Source organism: Mustela putorius, unplaced genomic scaffold (assembly GCF_011764305.1).
Source record: "Mustela putorius furo isolate JIRA1106 unplaced genomic scaffold, ASM1176430v1.1 tig00000228_pilon_pilon_pilon, whole genome shotgun sequence".
Classification (NCBI taxonomy): domain Eukaryota; kingdom Metazoa; phylum Chordata; class Mammalia; order Carnivora; family Mustelidae; genus Mustela; species Mustela putorius.
Window position 1 is genome coordinate 24,685,848 of NW_025421322.1, and position 18,590 is coordinate 24,704,437.

General features: G+C 39.5%; 1 protein-coding gene across 5 annotated transcripts in view; it reads left to right on the top strand.

The window, feature by feature from the left end:
* Positions 1 to 18,590, top strand: part of TBC1D31 (TBC1 domain family member 31) — a 68,634-nt gene that overhangs the window by 31,925 nt on the left and 18,119 nt on the right. For all 5 annotated transcript variants that reach the window (XM_004743503.3, XM_004743502.3, XM_045078089.1 and 2 more), the window contains 8 exons: positions 5,105 to 5,184; positions 5,262 to 5,408; positions 7,005 to 7,138; positions 12,019 to 12,152; positions 12,469 to 12,648; positions 14,503 to 14,735; positions 15,376 to 15,528; positions 16,501 to 16,636. In XM_004743503.3, the coding sequence (XP_004743560.1) occupies positions 5,105 to 5,184; positions 5,262 to 5,408; positions 7,005 to 7,138; positions 12,019 to 12,152; positions 12,469 to 12,648; positions 14,503 to 14,735; positions 15,376 to 15,528; positions 16,501 to 16,636 (1,197 nt within the window). The remainder of the gene's footprint in view (positions 1 to 5,104; positions 5,185 to 5,261; positions 5,409 to 7,004; positions 7,139 to 12,018; positions 12,153 to 12,468; positions 12,649 to 14,502; positions 14,736 to 15,375; positions 15,529 to 16,500; positions 16,637 to 18,590) is intronic.

Here is an 18,590-nt window from a genome sequence, read left to right on the forward strand (position 1 = left end):
CTAAATTTCTAAGTTTTAAATGTATAATTATGTATAATTAGTACATGTTTATGGTTTTTAAAGAAGTCAGACAGTATAGAAGTGCACTGGCCAGTACGCTAGCCGCTAGCCTTGTGTGGCTAATGAGAACCTGAGATGTGCTTAGTCTGAGCTGAGATGTGCTATGCAGGGGAAATGCTCATCTGATATTGAAAACTTCGTAGAAGCAGAGGAATATAAAATATCTTGGGGCGCCTGGCTAGTTCAGTTAGAAAAGCATGCAACGCTTGACCGTGGGGCCATGATTTCACGCTCCACCTTGGCTATAGAGATGACTCAAATAAGTAAATACATTTTTAAAAAAAGGAATATGAAATATATCTTATTAGTAATTTTATGTTGATTATAGGTTGAAATGATAATATTTTGGTTACCTTGGGTTCAGTGAAACATTATGAAACTTAATTTTACTTTCTTAATGTAGTTCTAGAAAACTTAAAATTACATTCATGGCTGGCATTATCTGTTAGTGCTAGTATAGAAGGTTATGAAGGGAAAAATAAAAATACGCCTTTCTCCCTCCTGTCCTGCCCGCTCTTCTCCACACGTCCCTGAGGTAACCACCACTGGTCATTGTTGCTTCCTTCAGAAGTCTTCCCTGCGTGTGTAGACATACACCCGTCTGCTTGTCTTAACCTTCCTATTTCTTTTTTACATGAATGGAATCATACTATAGCACTGTTCTGTGACTTTGATCCCTTAAGGTGTTAACTGTCTGTTCGCATTTATGCCTGAGGTCCTACAACATTTAAAAAATACTTGCATTGTATTGCCCTTGTGGCTCTACCTTGGCCTTAATTTACTCTGCTTAGCTGGCATTTGGATGGTGTCGTGAGTCTCCTGTTAATACAGTCTGCGATGCGGTGCGTTGTCTTACACAGTGATCTTCAAACATTTGGACAAGTGTATCTGGAGAAGGAGAATTTTTAAGTCACAGTATGGACAAAATTTTTTTTAAAAAATATTTTATTTATTTATTTGACAGAGAGAGATCACAAGTAGGCAGAGAGGTAGTCAGAGAGAGAGAGAGGAGGAAGCAGGCTCCCTGCTGAGCAGAGAGCCCGATACGGGGACTCGATCCCAGGACCCTGATTGAGATCATGACCTGAGCTGAAGGCAGCGGCTTAACCCACTGAGCCACCCAGGCGCCCCTGGACAAAAATTTTGATGGTAGAAGCCAAATGGTTCTAAGAAAGAATGTACCACTTTGCCTTTTTGCCTTAGGATGATCTGGTACTCTGTGTGTGTGTGTGTGTGTGTGTGTGTGTGAGATTTATTCAAGACAAACTTAGAAACAACCAAAATGTCCAATGGCATGTAAATTATGATAGAGCTAGACACTAGAAGTCTAAGAATATGTAAGAGGAAAGGGAAATAATTACAGTATGTTAAATATAAAAAGCAAGTTACAAGAACTGTGTGCTTGGATATCAGTTTGATTTAAAAAGAACAGGAGTACCTGTGTATTATTTTCAAAAAAAAACCAAGATGCTAATAGAATTACCTTTAAGGGAAGGGCTTTCAGTCAGTTTTATTTTCTTCTTTCATATATATATTTTTTATTTTCCTAATTTTCTGCAAAAAGCATATTTTACTTTGGAGTTGAAAGTAAATATAAGTATCAGTAAAGAAGTTGCTAACATTTTCAAGGACTTTTAAAACTTTTTATTGACATTAAATCAGTCACACAGAAAAGTACACTTAAACATACAGCTCAGTGAATTTTTACAGACTGGACACACCTGTATGATTGGCACCAGACCAAAAATTGGTCATTACCAGCACCCCAGAAGGGCCTCTCCTGGTCCCTTCCAGACACTTTCCCCCTCTCCCCCAAGGATGACTACTCTCCTGACTTGCAATATATACCTTAGGTTCTGCCTTTTTTTGTCCTTATATAATATAATTGGATCCTTCAGTTTGTACTCCTTTGCATGTGGCTTCTTTCTTGCAACATTATGTTTGATTTATGTTTGAGAAATCCATGTAGTTGTAAATCATTCACTCGTAGCTGTGTAAAATTCCATCGTGTGAATAAACCAGATGTTATCCATTTTGCAGTCAGTAGGCATCTGGGTGGTTTCCTTTTTTATTTTCTGCTGTTAGAAGTAGAGCTGCTGTGCACATTGTGGCTTCTCTGTTGGTGAACATAGGACACGTTTATGCTGAATATAAACCTAGGAACGGAATTACCGGCTTGCTGGCAATGCTTCTCTTCTGCTGTAGTAAGCTGTCAGTTTCCCCAAGAAGGTGATTGAAACAATTTATATTCCCACCAAGAGGTATTAGAGAGCTCTAGTTGCTCCAAATTCTCACCAACATTTAACGTTTGCCACATTAATTTTAATGACCTCTTTTTCCCTCGGAGCATTTTAAAACTGTGAAACCCACATAAAAAGAAAGAGAAAAAAGTGTTATCTACAGGGAAATTGATTAGAAACCCAGGGGCCAGAGTTTTCAGTGGAGGCTGGTTATGTAGGCATCCTCCGTTCAGTCCTCTGTTCAGTACATCGCAAAATCCCAGACTCTGCAAGGAAAACAGGTGTTCAGCCTAAATCACAGTATACGAACAATTTACACACAGTGAGCCACTCTTAGAGGTTCTGCGGATAGTGGGAACTTTCCCAAAACCCAGGTTTCTAGACCCCAGACAACCTTGCAAGTATGCCTTTCTAAGGCATAGCATTCTCAGACTTGCCATGTTAACACTTTTCTGGACATACCTGTATCCACATTAAGAAACAGAGTATTACCAATAGCCTTGTAGCTCCTGTGCTTATCCCTAGCCACATTTCTTTCCCTATCCCATAGATGTAACTATCGTCCTCATTTTTGTGTAAATTATGTCCTCGATTTTCTTTATATTTTTATTCCCTCTATAATCCTTAGCTTAATATTGGTTAGCTTTTTTAAAAATTCAATTTAATATATAGTGTATTATTAGGGATAGAATTTAGTGTTTCATCAGTTGCATATAACATCCAGTGCTCATTATAACAGGTGCCCTCCTTAGTGTCCATCACCCAGTTAGCCCATCCCCCCACCAAGCTCCCCTCCAAAAATATTGGTTACTTTTAGAAAGCTAAGTAGCAGGCACAAATCTTGCTGTGTAAAGATGGGACAATATTGTTCCTGTTCATTGAATGTTCTAATGAGAAAGTAAGCTGAATGATAGCTCTGGGACATGGTCTGACCTCAACTTTGCTGAGAATTTACAGGAGCCTTTTCTGGGAAAACTGGGGGATGATCACAGTTGACTTCTGGGAAATAAAAGAGGCACCACCGTGGAGGTAGCCGGCCATGCTCTGGAATGAGTCAAATTTGGAGATTCTGCAGAAATGGGTCAGGGAGCGGGCTGTTCCTACGCAGTCCTCGGCCAGCTGTGAGGAGGAGGTCTAAGTAGAATCCTTGTACAGGCTGATCTGCATCTCTTCCCCTAATCTTGGCATCCGGGATGTGGAAGGGGAAGTGGAACTCTATCCTTACCTGGTCAAGATAAGAACAGATAAAACTCAGGCCAGACTCACCTGGGTGTTTTCTCTCCATTTACAAAGCGATTGGGTGGCGGTAGGTGTCTTGCGGATGACAAGAGTGAATGTGGCTCCTTCCTTGATTCTGTTGCTCGAGCCCGGTCCTCCGGCTCTGGCGCAAGGCTCTCAAGGGGAATCTTCCTTCACCATCATTTGATTGTCCCTTCGCTCCCTCTTACATTGGATTGCCCTTTTTTTTTTTTTTTTTTTTTTTTTAATGGTATAAAGGGCATTGCACTAAGTCAGAAAAATCTGGCTTTGAGTCCTAGCCAAGACATACTGAGTAGGTTGGTGTCACTGAGCTCTGACCCACCCATTTTCCCCGAAATAAAAACAACATCCCTTCTGTTTCATTGAGTTGTTAGCATCAGATGAGGTCATCTCCAAGATAGGCTTTATCGTCCCCAAATCTTTAAAGTGATTTTTCCATTAAAATTGAAATTGACTTGGGGCACCTGGGTGGGTCACTTGGTTCAGCAACTGCCTTCCACACCGGTCATGATCCCAGGGTCCCGGGATCGAGCCCCACATCGGGCTCCTTGCTCAGTGGGGAGCGTGCTGTCCCCTCTCTGCCTGCGGCTCTGCCTACTTGTGATCTATCTCTGTCAAATAAATAAAATTTTAAAAATAAATAAATGAAACTTAAAAAAAGATTGGAATTGACTTAGAAGTAAGAAGTGGGGAAAAAGAGAAAGGGCGGGGAGAGAGAGAAGGAAGAAAGTACTGGGATGCATTGCCCTTGCTGCAGAGGTTAGCAGCTGACAGCCCAGGGGCCACATCTGGCTTCTCGGCAAATGTTTACATTTTAAACATCTATGTAATATCCCTGATTTTGCCTCTTGGCCCACAAAGCCTAAAACATTCACTCTCTGATGCTTTACAGGAAAAGTCAGATGCAGATCTACAGTAATGTGTCATGAACTTTATCTGCTATGTATATGCTCACTGGAGAGAGAGAGAGAGAGAATAGAGAGTCCTATAATGTAAAAATATTTTTTAAAGATTTTATTTATTTTATTTGACAGAGATCACAAGCAGGCAGAGAGAAAGGAAGGGAAGCAGGCTCCCTGCTAAGCAGAGAGCCCGATGCGGGGCTCGATCCCCAGATGCTGGGATCATGACCTGAGCTGAAGGCAGAGGCTTTAATCCACTGAGCCACCCAGGCGTCCCTAAAAATATTTTTTTAACTGTGTGTTGTGTTATAGTTGGAAAGCCAACGAGGTGCCTGGGTGGCTCAGTTAGTTGAGTGTCTAACTCTTTGTTTCAGCTCAGTTCATGATGTCAGGGTCGTGAGATCGAGCCCAGGGTCAGGCTCCTTGCTTGGCATGGCGTCTCCTTGAGATTGTTTTCCCCTCTGTCTCTGCTCTTCCCCCTGCTTGCTCTCTCTCTCAAATAAATAAATAATGAATAAAATCTTTAAATAAATAAATAAATAAGGAAGCCTAGAAAGCCACTGTGGGCTAGATTTCACCTTTTCAGGTTTGCAATTATATCACTTACTGACTTTTTTTTTTTTTTTTTTTTTTTTTTTAAAGAATGAGTTGTCAGATGGATTAAACAAAAAGCGTTTACAGATCTTATTAAAAGGCTATGGTGAATATCCCACGAAATACAGGTACCATTTACTTTCTTTTATGTTAAATCAGTGTTACCCCCAGATTGTTCTTGGTTAAAATGATGTTTTTATTTCAGAATGTTCATTTGGCGTTCTCTGCTCCAGCTGCCTGAAAACCACACTGCGTTCAGCAGCCTGGAAGACAAGGGCGTGCACGTGGCGTTTCTCAACCTTCACAAGAAGTACCCCATCAGAAGCAGGAAACTGCTCAGAGTGTTACAGAGGTGTGTTTGGTATAGTGCAGCAACGTGTGTACCTTCCTCTAGATGTTTATTAGTTATAAATGGGCAGAGAGTCACTTTATAGCAGAGAAACTTGGCCAGTGCCACCATAACCAAGTCAAATTTGAAATCCCCAGTAATGATGTACATCAGTATGTTGCGCAGCACTTCCCTGGTGTTCTTGCCAGAAATTTAGAACCTCCCTCTAAATCGTGAGAAAACATTGAGGGACAGTCTATAAAATAACTGTGTAGCATTCCTCAAAAATGTCAGTGTCAGGAAGACTGGGAGCTTCCACACGGGAAGAACCAAGAGGAAGGTACACACCTATGCAGTGTGGCACCCTAGGTTGGCAGAACGAAAAAATAACACCTAACAAAATGGGGAAAATGATAAAATCTGAATAAAGTCTGATACAGTTAATAGCACAGAACCAGTTAATTTCTTAGTGTTGATAACTGTACTGTATTTATTATGCAAGATGTTAACATTAGAGTAATTTGACTGATGGGTATACAGGAACTCTACTGCTTTTGCAACTTCTTGTATACCTAAAACTCTCTCAAAACAAAAGGTTTAAAAAAAGCAAACCTTGAAAGTATCAGAAGTAAATATGGAATTATAGCCCTAGAGTAAGGCAGGTCTTTTTAAGCTTGACATATCTAGAAGAGATTGATAGGAAAACAAATCTCTACATGTAAGAACATTCCCCAAAGATATATGTAAAACCGAGAAAGTATATACAAAAAGTAGGACAAATAAAAGACTGGTTTCTATATGAACTATTCATGTAAATGAGTGTGGAATGGGCCAACCAATAAAAAATGGAAAAGGATTGAATGTGTAGTTCATAGCTGGGGATCTGGTTCTTAAGCATGAAAAGATGCTGTACCTCCCTTATAATAAATGCCAATTAAAATTACAGTGAAAAAATATGAATATAGATATATACATATACATATAAAACCACATTGAAATGCCATTTCAACTAGACCAAAGATTTAAAAAGAAGGGTAATAAAGCACATTGGCCAGAGTGAGAGAATGGGTATCCCATTACTCTGCTACTGAGAATGTGAATAGACACTTTTTTTGCAGAGAATAATTTGGCACTGACTATTGAAATTAATGCATATGTTTTTTGACTTAGCAATTTCACGTCTAGGAATTTATCCAAATCTATATTCCTGCATGAAGAATGATGTAAATAAAACATTAAGCGTGGCATTGTTTATAAAGGGTTAGAAACTACTTAAATGCCCGTTAAGGCCAAGTTAAAGAAATTAAGGTGTCTCTGTACAAAACTGTCTTGTGTATCAGAGCTCTGCGTCTACTGATAATGAACTTTTTCCAAGATGCTATTAAGTGAAGAACACAAGGTGCAACACAATGTTTATACCCACCTTTGTCATTTTTTTAAAAAGGATCTATACTTTTAACAGTGGTTCTGGAGAAAAGTAAGCTAGATAATAAAGGTAGGAGGAAGAATTTTCATCAAATATACCTTCTGTAGCAAGTTTCTTATCAGTTGAATGTATTATTTAGTCAAATTTTCATAATAAACTATTCTCTGGTCTTTATTTCCTTACCTGATTCACAGAACCCTATCTGCATTAGCTCACTGGTCTGCCATCTTCAGCGACACGCCGTATCTTCCACTCTTGGCATTTCCGTTTGTAAAATTATTCCAGAACAACCAGCTCATTTGTTTTGAAGTTGTTGCTACTCTCATAAGTAAGTAAATAAGTATTAATAATGAAACCGAGAGTGGATTTCCTGTATCATTTTCTGATGTCTTTGCAGCTTTGCAACATTTAACAATTCTGGTGTTAAATAATTTTTCAGCAGGAAATGGACAGTTCAGACATTTATACATAAACCTTTTCATTTACAAGAAAATTTGGATAGTTGCATTTTAGAAGATACTGTTACAGCTTAGATTTTGTTAGCAGAAAGGAAGCAGGGGCACCTGAGTGGCTCAGTCGGTTTAGAGTCTTGCTCAGATCATGATGGATCCTGCCTTGGTCCGGCTCCCATCTCCATGTGTGCGTGCACATATGCTCTTTCTCACAAATAAATAAAATCTTTAGGGGAAAAAAAAGGAAGGAAGCAGATGCTTTTTTACTTACTGAAAATCCGTTTATTATTAATAGGAAATCAATTTATTATTAATAGGATTGTAGTAATAAGTACGGCAGGATTTAGCACACGGGGCCTGTTGTAGCGGGTGCTAACTGCCGTCCTCATTCTCAGCAGCCAGAGCGAACATTGCTTGAGAACTTCCTGTGTACCGGTACCATTCTCCATGTTTGCCTTTATTAATTTATCTAAATCTTAACAGTCCTATGAGGTAGGCATTGTTACTTCGTATTTTATAACTGAGGAAACTGAGGCACACAGAGCTTAAGTTCCCAAGGGTAGGTTGGTGGCAGAACAAGGAGTTGAAGCCAGACAGACTCTAGCCTGTGCTCCACACCATTGTGTTCACTGCTCGCCATCTACCCTGAAAAGTGGGTCCTTTTTTCATATTGGTATCATCGGGCCAGTTAAACAGTCAATAAACTGAATCCAGTTACAGATTTATTTAACAAAAATAACCAATTTTATATGTCTTTTAAATTGCTTTAAAAGGTTTTCTTGTACAAAGGAGATAAGCACTTAACTGTAATTACAGTAAAATTTTGAGTAGAAATAAAAAGATTCAAGCGTACATACTGTGAATACTATATTTCTCCCTTTTTTTGGTTTATTTAATTGCATTGCATTTGCTTTGATAAATTTTTACTGATTGGAGAAAATATAGGAGAACATACAAAAGAAAAGAAAATTCACCCATGTTCCTCCTCCTCCTTGATAATCTTTGAGGATGTATTGATGAATTTCTTATAAAAGCATTTCCCCAGGGGCGCCTGGGTGGCTCAGTGGGTTAAGGCCTCTGCTTTCGGCTCAGGTCATGATCCCAGGGTCCTGGGATCGAGCCCCACATCGGGTTCTCTGCTCAGCAGGGAGCCTGCTTCCTCCTCTCTGTCTATCTCTCTGCCTACTTGTGATCTCTGTCTGTCAAATAAATAAATAAATCTTAAAAAAAAAAAAAAGCATTTCCCCAAATCATTAAGTATTCTTGAAAAACACAATTTATTCCCCACATAATATAATATTTCATCATTTAGGTGTATCATCAATTAGTCCCCTAACTGCTAGACCATTAGTTTTTTAAATAATTTTTCTGTCCTTTTTAAGCAGTTTTTAAATTTTTGTGATTATACTACTTTTACTTAATATGTTAGATACATTTCTCTTTTTATAAACTTTATAAATATCTTATTGACTGTAATCTTTTCCCCCCTCATGACTCTAACATTCTATAATGTAGAGTCCTAGTTTAATTGGTTGTTGGACATTTAGGTTATTTCTAACTTTTACCTAAAGAAACAGTGTTATAACTGTCTTCACATACAAATATGTATAATATTGTCTCTTGGTCAGTTCTTAGAATTGGTATTACTAGGTCATAAAATATAAATATTCTAATTGATTCCTCAAAAAGGTTTTCCGAGTTTACTCTGGCAACAATACTTGGAGTTTTAAAAGGAAAAGAAGCAACTCAACAACAAAAGGACAAATAATCTCATTTTTATATGGGCAAAGTCTTTGATTAAACTTTTCTCCGCAGACAATACACAAATGGCTAATGGTACATGAAAAGATGCTCCGGATCATTAGTCATTAGGTAAACGCAAATCAAAACCACACTGAGGTACCACTTTATACCTTCTAGGATGGCTGTAATTTAAAAAACAGGGAAAAAAACAAGTGTTGATAAGAATGTGGAAAAATTCTAACCTTCATGTATTGCTGGAAACATAAAATGGTGGTCACTGTGGAAAATTGGCAATTTCTCAAAAAGTTAAACATAAAATTACCATATAATCCAGCAGTTGCATTCTTAGGGATACACCGGAAAGAACTGAAAACAGAGACTCAAACAGATACTTGTATGTGAATGTCGGTGGCGGCGTGATCCCCAACAGCCAGAAGGGGGAAACAGCCCAAGTATCATTGCTGTTAACAGATGGATGGATAAACTGTGTATATGGTGTGTATAGTATACAATGGAACATTCAAATGTATAAGGGAACGGACCCTGAAATCTAGGCGCAAAAGAACAAATTTATGTGAAATATCTCAAATAGGCAAATTTACGGACACAGAAAATAGAGTAGAGGTCACCAGGGCTTAGAGGAGGTAGGAATGGGATGTTAGTACTAAATGGGTACAGGGTTTCTGTTTGCGAAAAGATTTTGCACATAGTGATGGTTGCACAACATTGTGCATTCAGTTACGGCACTGATTTGCAGCTCAAAAATGGTTAAAATGGCAAATGATGTCTTATCATAAGAAAAGCTGTTCATAAGTAGGTAAGTGTGCAAAACTATATTTTATTTCCAGTAAAATCTTGTTATATCGCTGGCATATGGTTCTGTGCCAAGGAATTGATTTTCTCTTCTAGGCCCGATTTAAATCTAGGAGATCCGTCAGGGCCAGCATGAGTAGCTGGGAATTTTCATCGAGGGTCTTAAACCAGTTTTATTCAAGGAGCACTTACTGGGCTCCGACTGAATGTTAGCACTGCTCGCAATAAACCACTGTTCAGCTTTTTGGGTTCACCGTCTAGTTGGGACCTGGGAGAAAGTCTGAAGGAATATAGTCCGTTTGATGTATAATTTGGAATATGTTTATAAAAGTCATCTTGAAGCACTCTTTACAGTCTCTTGTATGACCAAGAGGGGGTTCTTCCGGTTAAATCAAGGAACCGCCCCTCCCCCCGCCCCGGTTACTTGTCTTTATCCTGTTCTCCTTCAGTCCTGTGTCTGGGTCTTCTACACACACTACTGCGGTGACACCACGCAGAATAGAAGAGAAGGCAAATGCTTACGTATAAAGCGGGGTTTCCCTCATGCCTAATTGAGAACAGTGTTCTCTTAATGAAGATTAGTTGTAAAAATCTGGGCTTCGTGTGTGTGTGTGTGTGTGTGTGTCTGTGTGTGGTGTTTTAAAATTCCTAGGGCTAGCAGTATCTGAGACACAGTAGACCCATAGCACGTGTTGCTGAACTGGATTTTTCTTTTAAAGTTAAGAGCAGCAGTTAAAGAAGCTGAAATAATTTCTTTTAAAGCTTAGTTTTTGTAAGAGTTTACTTATGCCTTAATTATTAACTCACATTTACTTACTAATAAAGAATTGACTTCTAGAACTTGTAGGCCCTTTAATAACCAGATGTAATCCAAAATTCTGCCGATCTAAGTCTTCTTTTGCTAATATGAGAAAGGAGATCATATTGTCAAAGGACAGAACCATAATTCAGTGTTTAGAATAAAAATCCGGGGGTGCCTGGGTGGCTCAGTGGGTTAAGCCTCTGCCTTCAGCTCAGATCGTGATCTCAGGGTCCTGGGATGGAGTCCTGCATCGGACTCTCTGCTCAGCAGGGAGCCTGCTTCCTCCTCTCTCTCTGCCTGCCTCTCTGCCTACTTGTGATCTCTGTCTGTCAAATAAAATCTTTTAAAGAAACAAAATAAAAATCCGAATTGAATTATTACGGACGGCTATGGTGATTAGGCATAGTTCATTGAATGAAACTAACTGATCTCACCAGGGTTTTTGAGGAATGTTTTGGGGGTGGTAGTGGTTGCTCAGTGAGTTAATGCGAGCTTTAGAAACATCATGAGCAGAAAGGATTCCGCTTTCCACTGGCTGACTTGCAGAGAATCCCTCAGTCACTGGTTGGGTTTTCAAAGTTAGGTTTACTGAATAAGTTGTTCATCGATGGCTTAGATTTAAAACCAATTCTGGTGGTTACTTGTTATGGCCGTAGAGCAGTCACTCTTGTCCTAGTAATAGGAACGTGTTTATTTTAACATTTAATGGATGGGGAATATAATACATGCCTGTTTGTTTTTATGTGTTTGTGTTGATGTGTAAGATATAATTTTGGGGGTGTCTGGGTAGCTCAGTTGGTTAAGCATCCCACTCTTGGTTTCAGCCCAGGTCATGATCTCAGGGTCATGATATAGAGCCCTACATCAGGCTCCACATTGGGCATGGAGTCTGCTTAAGATTCTCTCTCTCTCCCTCTCCCAACCCCCACACCCCTTTCTGTCTCAAAAGAAAAAGTAATTTTGAACATTTCTTGTAAACTTTTCTAGTTTTGATTAAGTATGAATTTGAGTAGATTTCAGGAGGTTGTCACTTAACATTCATCACAGTTAATGAAGACTTAAGAAGGAAATTTTTGTAGGAGGGTCATTTTGTTAACCAGGAGAAGACGGAAGCAGAGTGCCCTGTGGGGAAGATCAGGAAAACTCTGGAAAGTTCTGTTTGTTTTAATGGACACTCTCATTGATTGCGCTCAGTTGAAGAAATTGGCCAATTTTATGAGCCTGAAATATGACGTTAACAGGATGGAAGTGTAAAATCAAAAGTTCTAGAACTTAAAGAGTTGTTATGTTTTCTTTATTAATGGACATATTGAGGACCTAGAGTGCATATATGTAAGAACTGCTGAGTCCTTTGATAATAGACATGGTAAAGATAAATTTCCATTTTTTTCTTCATAGTCAATTGGTGCCAACACTGGTTTGAATATTTCCCGAATCCTCCCATCAACATTCTCAGTATGATAGAGAATGTTCTGGCATTCCACGACAGAGAACTGCTTCAGCACTACATAGCTCATGACATAACTTCCCAGGTAAGAAGTATGTGGTTTTAGGATAACATGACTTATTTTGGAAACTAACATTGGCTCAGGTATAAAAAATACAAATTTCTTGAAAGAGTATAATAAAAGAACATACTACCTGCTGTATTTTTAATAGCATTCCATTTTCTTCTTCATTAAACTGCTTTCCCAAAAGTCTATAAAGAAGCATCCGTATTAAGGTAGTTCTTTTCATAATCATTTTGAATATAATGATTTTAACAGCTACATCAAATGTAAGAGAGTATTAGCAAGGACTCATGACTTTTCCATAGAAAACTAATAAGTTTTTCCTTATTTATTTTAGCTGTATGCATGGCCTCTTCTTGAAACCATCTTTTCGGAAGTACTAACCAGAGAAGAGTGGCTAAAATTGTTTGATAATGTCTTTTCCAACCATCCTTCGTTCCTCCTGATGACTGTCGTGGCCTACAACATATGTTCTAGAGCGCCTTTGCTCAACTGCAGTCTTAAAGATGATTTTGAGGTAAATATCCTTGTTCTTAAGTAGCAGGTCTCGAGTTTTCATTTATTTCCACTGAAGAATCAGTGCATTAATTGAGTACCTGTTGCATGCCCGGTACTGGTGCCAGGTGGGAGAAACGCCGTGGAGAGCAAGGTGTACCCCTCTGACCTCATCGGTCAGTAACCCAGCGGGCCATCCCGCACACCATTTGTCTTAAAAGTTGTAGCTTCAGGAGGGAAACGCGGTAATACTGGAGTTCAGTGCTTGTTGCCTGTTTTAGGCTGTTTACCTGCTGAGTCATCGTTAATTCTGCGCGTGGTTTTATCAGTGACCCATCCAGTTTGTGACAGTCTGGCTGCCTGTTACCCACAAGAAATGGTTACTCTGAGAATTCTGAGATGTGGCAGGAAGGTTACTTGAAAGAAAGTGCTAAAGGAGGTTTTTGAAAGGACAGGGCCAGTTGGTTAAGTGTCTGACTCAGTTGGTTTAGGTTATGATCTCAGGGTCCTGGGATGGAGCCCCACTCAAGTCGGGCTCTGCACTCAGTTGTGGGGGGGGGTCTTGCTTGTCACTCGCCACTCACCCCACTCGCGCATGTTCCATCTCTGTCTCTCAAATAAATAAATACAGTCTTCAAAAAAAAAAAAAAAAAGAAGAGATGCTCTTTTCGTGGATAGGATGAATTGGGTTTGTTACTTCTTCTGTGGTTCCTGTCAAACTTTGTGTTTTTTTTCAAGGTTTTTAGTTTTTCTTTTTTTGCAAACTTTTTTTTAAAGGTTTTTAGTTTTAGTTTTCTTTTTTTAAGATTTTATTTTTTTGAGAGAGATTGAGAGATCACAAGTAGGCAGAGAGGCAGGCAGACAGAGAGAGAGGGGAGGAAGCAGGCTCCCTGCTGAGCAGAGAGCCTGATGCTGGGCTCTATCCCAGGACCCTGAGATCATGACCTGAGCTAAAGGCTTAACCTACTGAGCCACCCAGGTGCTTCTAGTTTTTCTTTTTTTAAAGATTTATTTGTTTGAGAGAGTGGGTGGGGAGGGGCAGAGAGAGAGGGACAGAAGGAATCTCAAGCAGACTCCCCACTGAGCATGGAGCACATCGAGGGGCTCAGTCTCACCACCCCGAGATCATGACCTGAGCCAAAATCAAGAGTCGGAGACTTAGACTGAGCCACCCAGGCGCCCCTTTCAAACTTCATTTATCCTTAATATTCTCAAGATGCTCACCCATATATATTTTAGAATTTGGACCTTCCAGCAGAACAAGGTAATGTGGAAACATTTCAGATATTTTTACGAATCAAGCTAATTTATTTTCAAATTTATTTATTTGGGATTTTGCAAGGAAAAAATCTGAGCAGAAGAGTGTGCTCCGGGGTGCCTGTGTGGCTCAGTGGGTTAAAGCCCCTGCTTTCAGCTCGGTTCATGATCCCAGGGTCCTGGGATCATAGCCCCACATCAGGCTCTCTGCTCGGCGGGGAGCCTGCTTCCCCCCTCTGTCCCTGGCTGCCTCTCTGCCTACTTGTGATCTCTGTCTGTCAAATAAATGGATAAAATCCTAAAAAAAAAAAAGAGAGAGAGAGTGCGCCATTGTTGGTTGCAGTGTTCTTCTGATACAAAGGAGGCCTTTGGTTTGAGTTAAAGTTTAAAAAGTATTATTTCAGAAGTTTGGTTTTGAAATTCTTTAGACTTTGAAAACATGAAATTGTCTCTTCATCTTAAAACTTGGCTTAAGAAAAACTCCAGTGCGTTTGCCAAGAAACAAGAGAGAGAAAGAAAGACAAGATTAATTCACACTTTTTAAGCTACCTTGTTTTAATTCTACCTTGTAATTGCTTTGTTAGCTAACTCACAATTTGAACACAGCGTTTTCTTACAGTATTTTTTTCATCATCGGAATAACCTGGATATAAGTGTTGTCATTAGAGAAGTCTACCGTCTCATGGATACCACTCCTACCGAGGTTCATCCCAACAGCATGCTTCACGTCTTTGCGGCATTGACAAAAGGGCAGTATCCAGTTTTTAACCAATATCCCAAGTTTATCGTGGACTATCAGACACAGGAGCGAGAAAGAATACGGAACGATGAGTTGGACTACCTGAGGGAGAGGTAATCATGGATAGTTGCTCTGTGTGTGCTAGGAGCAAAATCTGCTAGAAACATAGACAGGGGGTGCCTGGGTGGCTCAGTGGGTTAAAGCCTCTGCCTTCCGCTCAGGTCATGATCTCAGGGTCCTGGGATCGAGGCCCGCATCTGGCTCTCTGCTCCACGGGGAGCCTGCTTCCTCCTCTCTCTCTCTCTCTCTCTGCCCACCTCTCTGCCTACTTATGCTCTTTGTCTGTCACATAAATAAATAAAATCTTAAAAAAAGAAAAAGAAATACAGAATTTTTTTTATGAAAAGCACACGTAAATCACTAAGTATTTGTGTAAAATCAGAGTTTGAAGGCTGGGAATATCTTTAAGGATGTGTAATTCCTGCTTGTAGAAGTAAAACAATGACATTAATCAGGTGTACATGTTGTGTTTTGGTTGTTCTTGGACTTAAATTACTCACTTTTCTTTGCTTGAATTTCTTTGCTTTGCACTTTTTGGGACTTATATAGGACATCCTTTTCAGTGCTTTCTACAACTTTTATGAGATGAATATGAAAGCGAAAGGCAAATAGCAACTTACCTGTTCAGAATCACGTACGCATACTGGGGCCCTGTCTGTGTCCGGATAGAATAGTAAGTTTTCCGTGCTGCAGGCAGATGGTTGAAGATATGCAAGCTGAGGTAGACCAGCAGAGAGCTGAAGACGAAGCTTGGTACCAAAAACAAGAACTGCTTCGTAAAGCCGAAGAAACGAGGAGAGAACTGCTCTTACAGGAGGAGGAGAAGATGATACAGCAAAGACAGAGGTGTGTGTGATCACTTTGAGAAAATCTGGACATGTGTGTTAGTTGAATAATTTTTACCTCCTTTCTTTTCTATATACATAGCATCACCCAGCTGTGGCATTTCCATTAAACAAAAATTTAAGCTAGTAAAAAATCTGCATCTACCACACTTCAAAGAATTGGCTTATGGTGCAAGGTAATTCTGAAACTATGCTGAATATACCTTTGCACTGATTATTTGGAAGTGAGACAAGTCTCATGTACCTTGGAGGACGTTATTGGAAACATTATTGTACAGTAGGCAGAAATGCTTTGTAATACAGTGCTGGATAAATCCCCTTTGGGGGAGCAGAATTTTTAGAATTGTGTTGTAAACTTACCTGTATGACTTGAAAATTGAAGCATAAAATGATTATCTCGTTTTGGATTTCATAATTTGGAGGACAGTATTTGGTGCTTATGTTAATAAGCAATTATTATTGCAATTAAAGCAATAAAATATGTTAATATAGCAAAAATATAGCAAAATATTTAAATTAATTAAGATTATGGGATGAGCATGGAGACGAAGCCTAATTGTCAGGAAGCTCACTTCTGTGAGTGTTTACTGAGTTTTACTCTTGGTTGGGATTTTATGAAACTGATTTCTGTTGAGGGTAAAACACAAGTACTGAACGGAGCATTAATTAGCCTTGTACTAAATAAAGATACAGGGTATTGATTGTACTGAGATGATCTGAATAGACCTGTTAGAACTTTTAATACGAAAAGAAGAGCCAGTTGGTGTGGACCCTTGTCCTTTCCACAAGGGCAGCCATAGGTACCTTCGCCCCGCATGTGTGATGCCATAGTCTCACCGTGGGGGCGGGGTTCGGGGAGGTGTGCCCTCGTCAGTGGTAGGTCCTTCACTGTTGTGAAACGTGTGACTTTTCCACTTACCTCTCTATGGAGCAATGTGTCTATGTGTTCCTCTTGATGTATTTTGTATTTTAGACTTGCTTCTGTGAAAAGAGAGCTGAAAGTCAAGGAAATGCACTTACAAGATGCTACAAGAAGGCGCTTTCTCAAGATGCAGCAAGATCAGCGTGAAATGGAACTAAGACGACTGGACGACGAAATCGAGAGAAAGGTTTACAGTCCATGTCTTACCGCTCACACAGGGCCTCTATCCGCTCCATTTACTCTCCTACCTGCAACTTCAGTGTCCTCGCTGGAATTCGCAGGGAACACCGGCTAGCCTCAGCCTTTCCTCTTCCCTTTCGAATTTCATTGATAGCTAATTATTTTAGAAATGCCAAGAAAATGAGTCAGTTTGACCGGTGTCCTTGGTGACTGTTTCTCTAAAAATAGAAGTATGAGTGAACCATTAACTGTGAAGTAGGGGAAATGCTCTTTTCCTATAAAAATTTGCACCTGGCCAGGATCAGAAAATTTCCATTATAAAAGGCATGGAGTCAAAAATGGACCTTCCTTACTCTTCTCTCATTTCATCCCCAAAATAAACTGAAAAAAATGATGATAACTTTTTTTTCTTTTTATGGCTGCATAGTATTCCATCGTGTAACTGTGTTATGGTTTATTTAGTGACTCTTTGCTGTGGGACATCAAGGTTGTCGGCAGTACTTTGCTATGTGAGACGGTGCCAGGTTATACAGTCTGAGCGCAGATCTTTGAGGACCTGCACATGTCATTTTGTTGAGTACACTCCAAGATCTGCCACATTGTTCTCCAAAAGTGAACCCACCAAAGTCATTATTTTAAGTGTATGTAGAAGGTTGCTTATACCCTAGTCAGTTCGGGAGTACATCGGTCTTAATATTTGCCAGTCTCATAGGTGGAAGTTGTATATTTTAATTTGTCTTTTTTTTTCTTGCTGGTGAGGTTAAGTATCTCTCCGGTTACTTACCATCCATTTGTACAAGAACTGTAAATTGTATATCTATATCCATATCATTCGTCAGTTTTCTGTCACGTTTTTTTCTTACCAACTTACGTGGGCTGTTTATGCCATTTGGGGCAGCAATATCCAGTGGAAATATGATGTGAGCCATGTAGGCAATTTTGTTTTCTCACAGCCATGTGTTAAAAATTAGGATACTAATTTTAATAGCATTTTGTTTAACTCAATGTATTTCCCAATTTTTTAAATACGTAATTAGTATAAAGACATCATGAGTGAGATGTTTTATGCTTTGCTTAGACTAAATCTTGGAAATCTAGAGGTCAGTTTATACTTACAGTACACCTCAACTTTTACTCATCACTTTTTTTTACGGTTTATTTATTTTATAGAGGGAGTGTCAGTGGAGGTAGGGGCAGAGGGAGAGAATCACAAACGGAACCCCTGCTGAGCTCAGAGTCCCACACGGGGCTTAATCCCATGACCCTTGAGATCATGACCTGAGCCAAAAATCACGAGTCAGCCACCTAACCAACTGAGCCACCCAGGGTCCCCTGGTTTTTTGACTCTTTAAATGGTTGAAAGAACTCCAACAATAATAATTTCATGACATGAATATTACGTGACATTTTTAAAAACATGAAATTCATATTTCAGTATCCATAAATACAGCTTTATTGGAACGGTCACACCCATTTGTTGATTAACAGAGTCATTTGCCAACTGATTTTTTATTCAGTGTTAAATTCCCGTGTATGTCTTATCTCCCCCTTAGCGCTGTCTGCTCCTAAGCCGGCAGCCCCCTGAGCGACAGCTTCGTCATCTCACTGCTGGGCCTCGTCCCCACTGTTAATCTGCCTCTTCTGCATTCTTTGCTCAGATGTGTCTCATCTCAAATAGACTTGGAGAATCGTATATTTCTTTCTGAACCCCTGCCACACCCCATCTTAACAGCGTATTTATTAGAATTGCATGGAATTTATAGACTAATTTAGGGAGTTTAAAACCTAGTTTTGGTAAGACACTGAGTATTTTTTCAGTCTTTGAAAGTATTTTGAATTCATTTGTATTAGAAATCTGTCATCTCTGCTACAGCACGAGATAATACTTTTTGTCTTGTTGAAAGCCGGTCAATTTTAAATCGGCTTTTGAAAGCTGTGATTCCTTTTCACAATCTCACTGA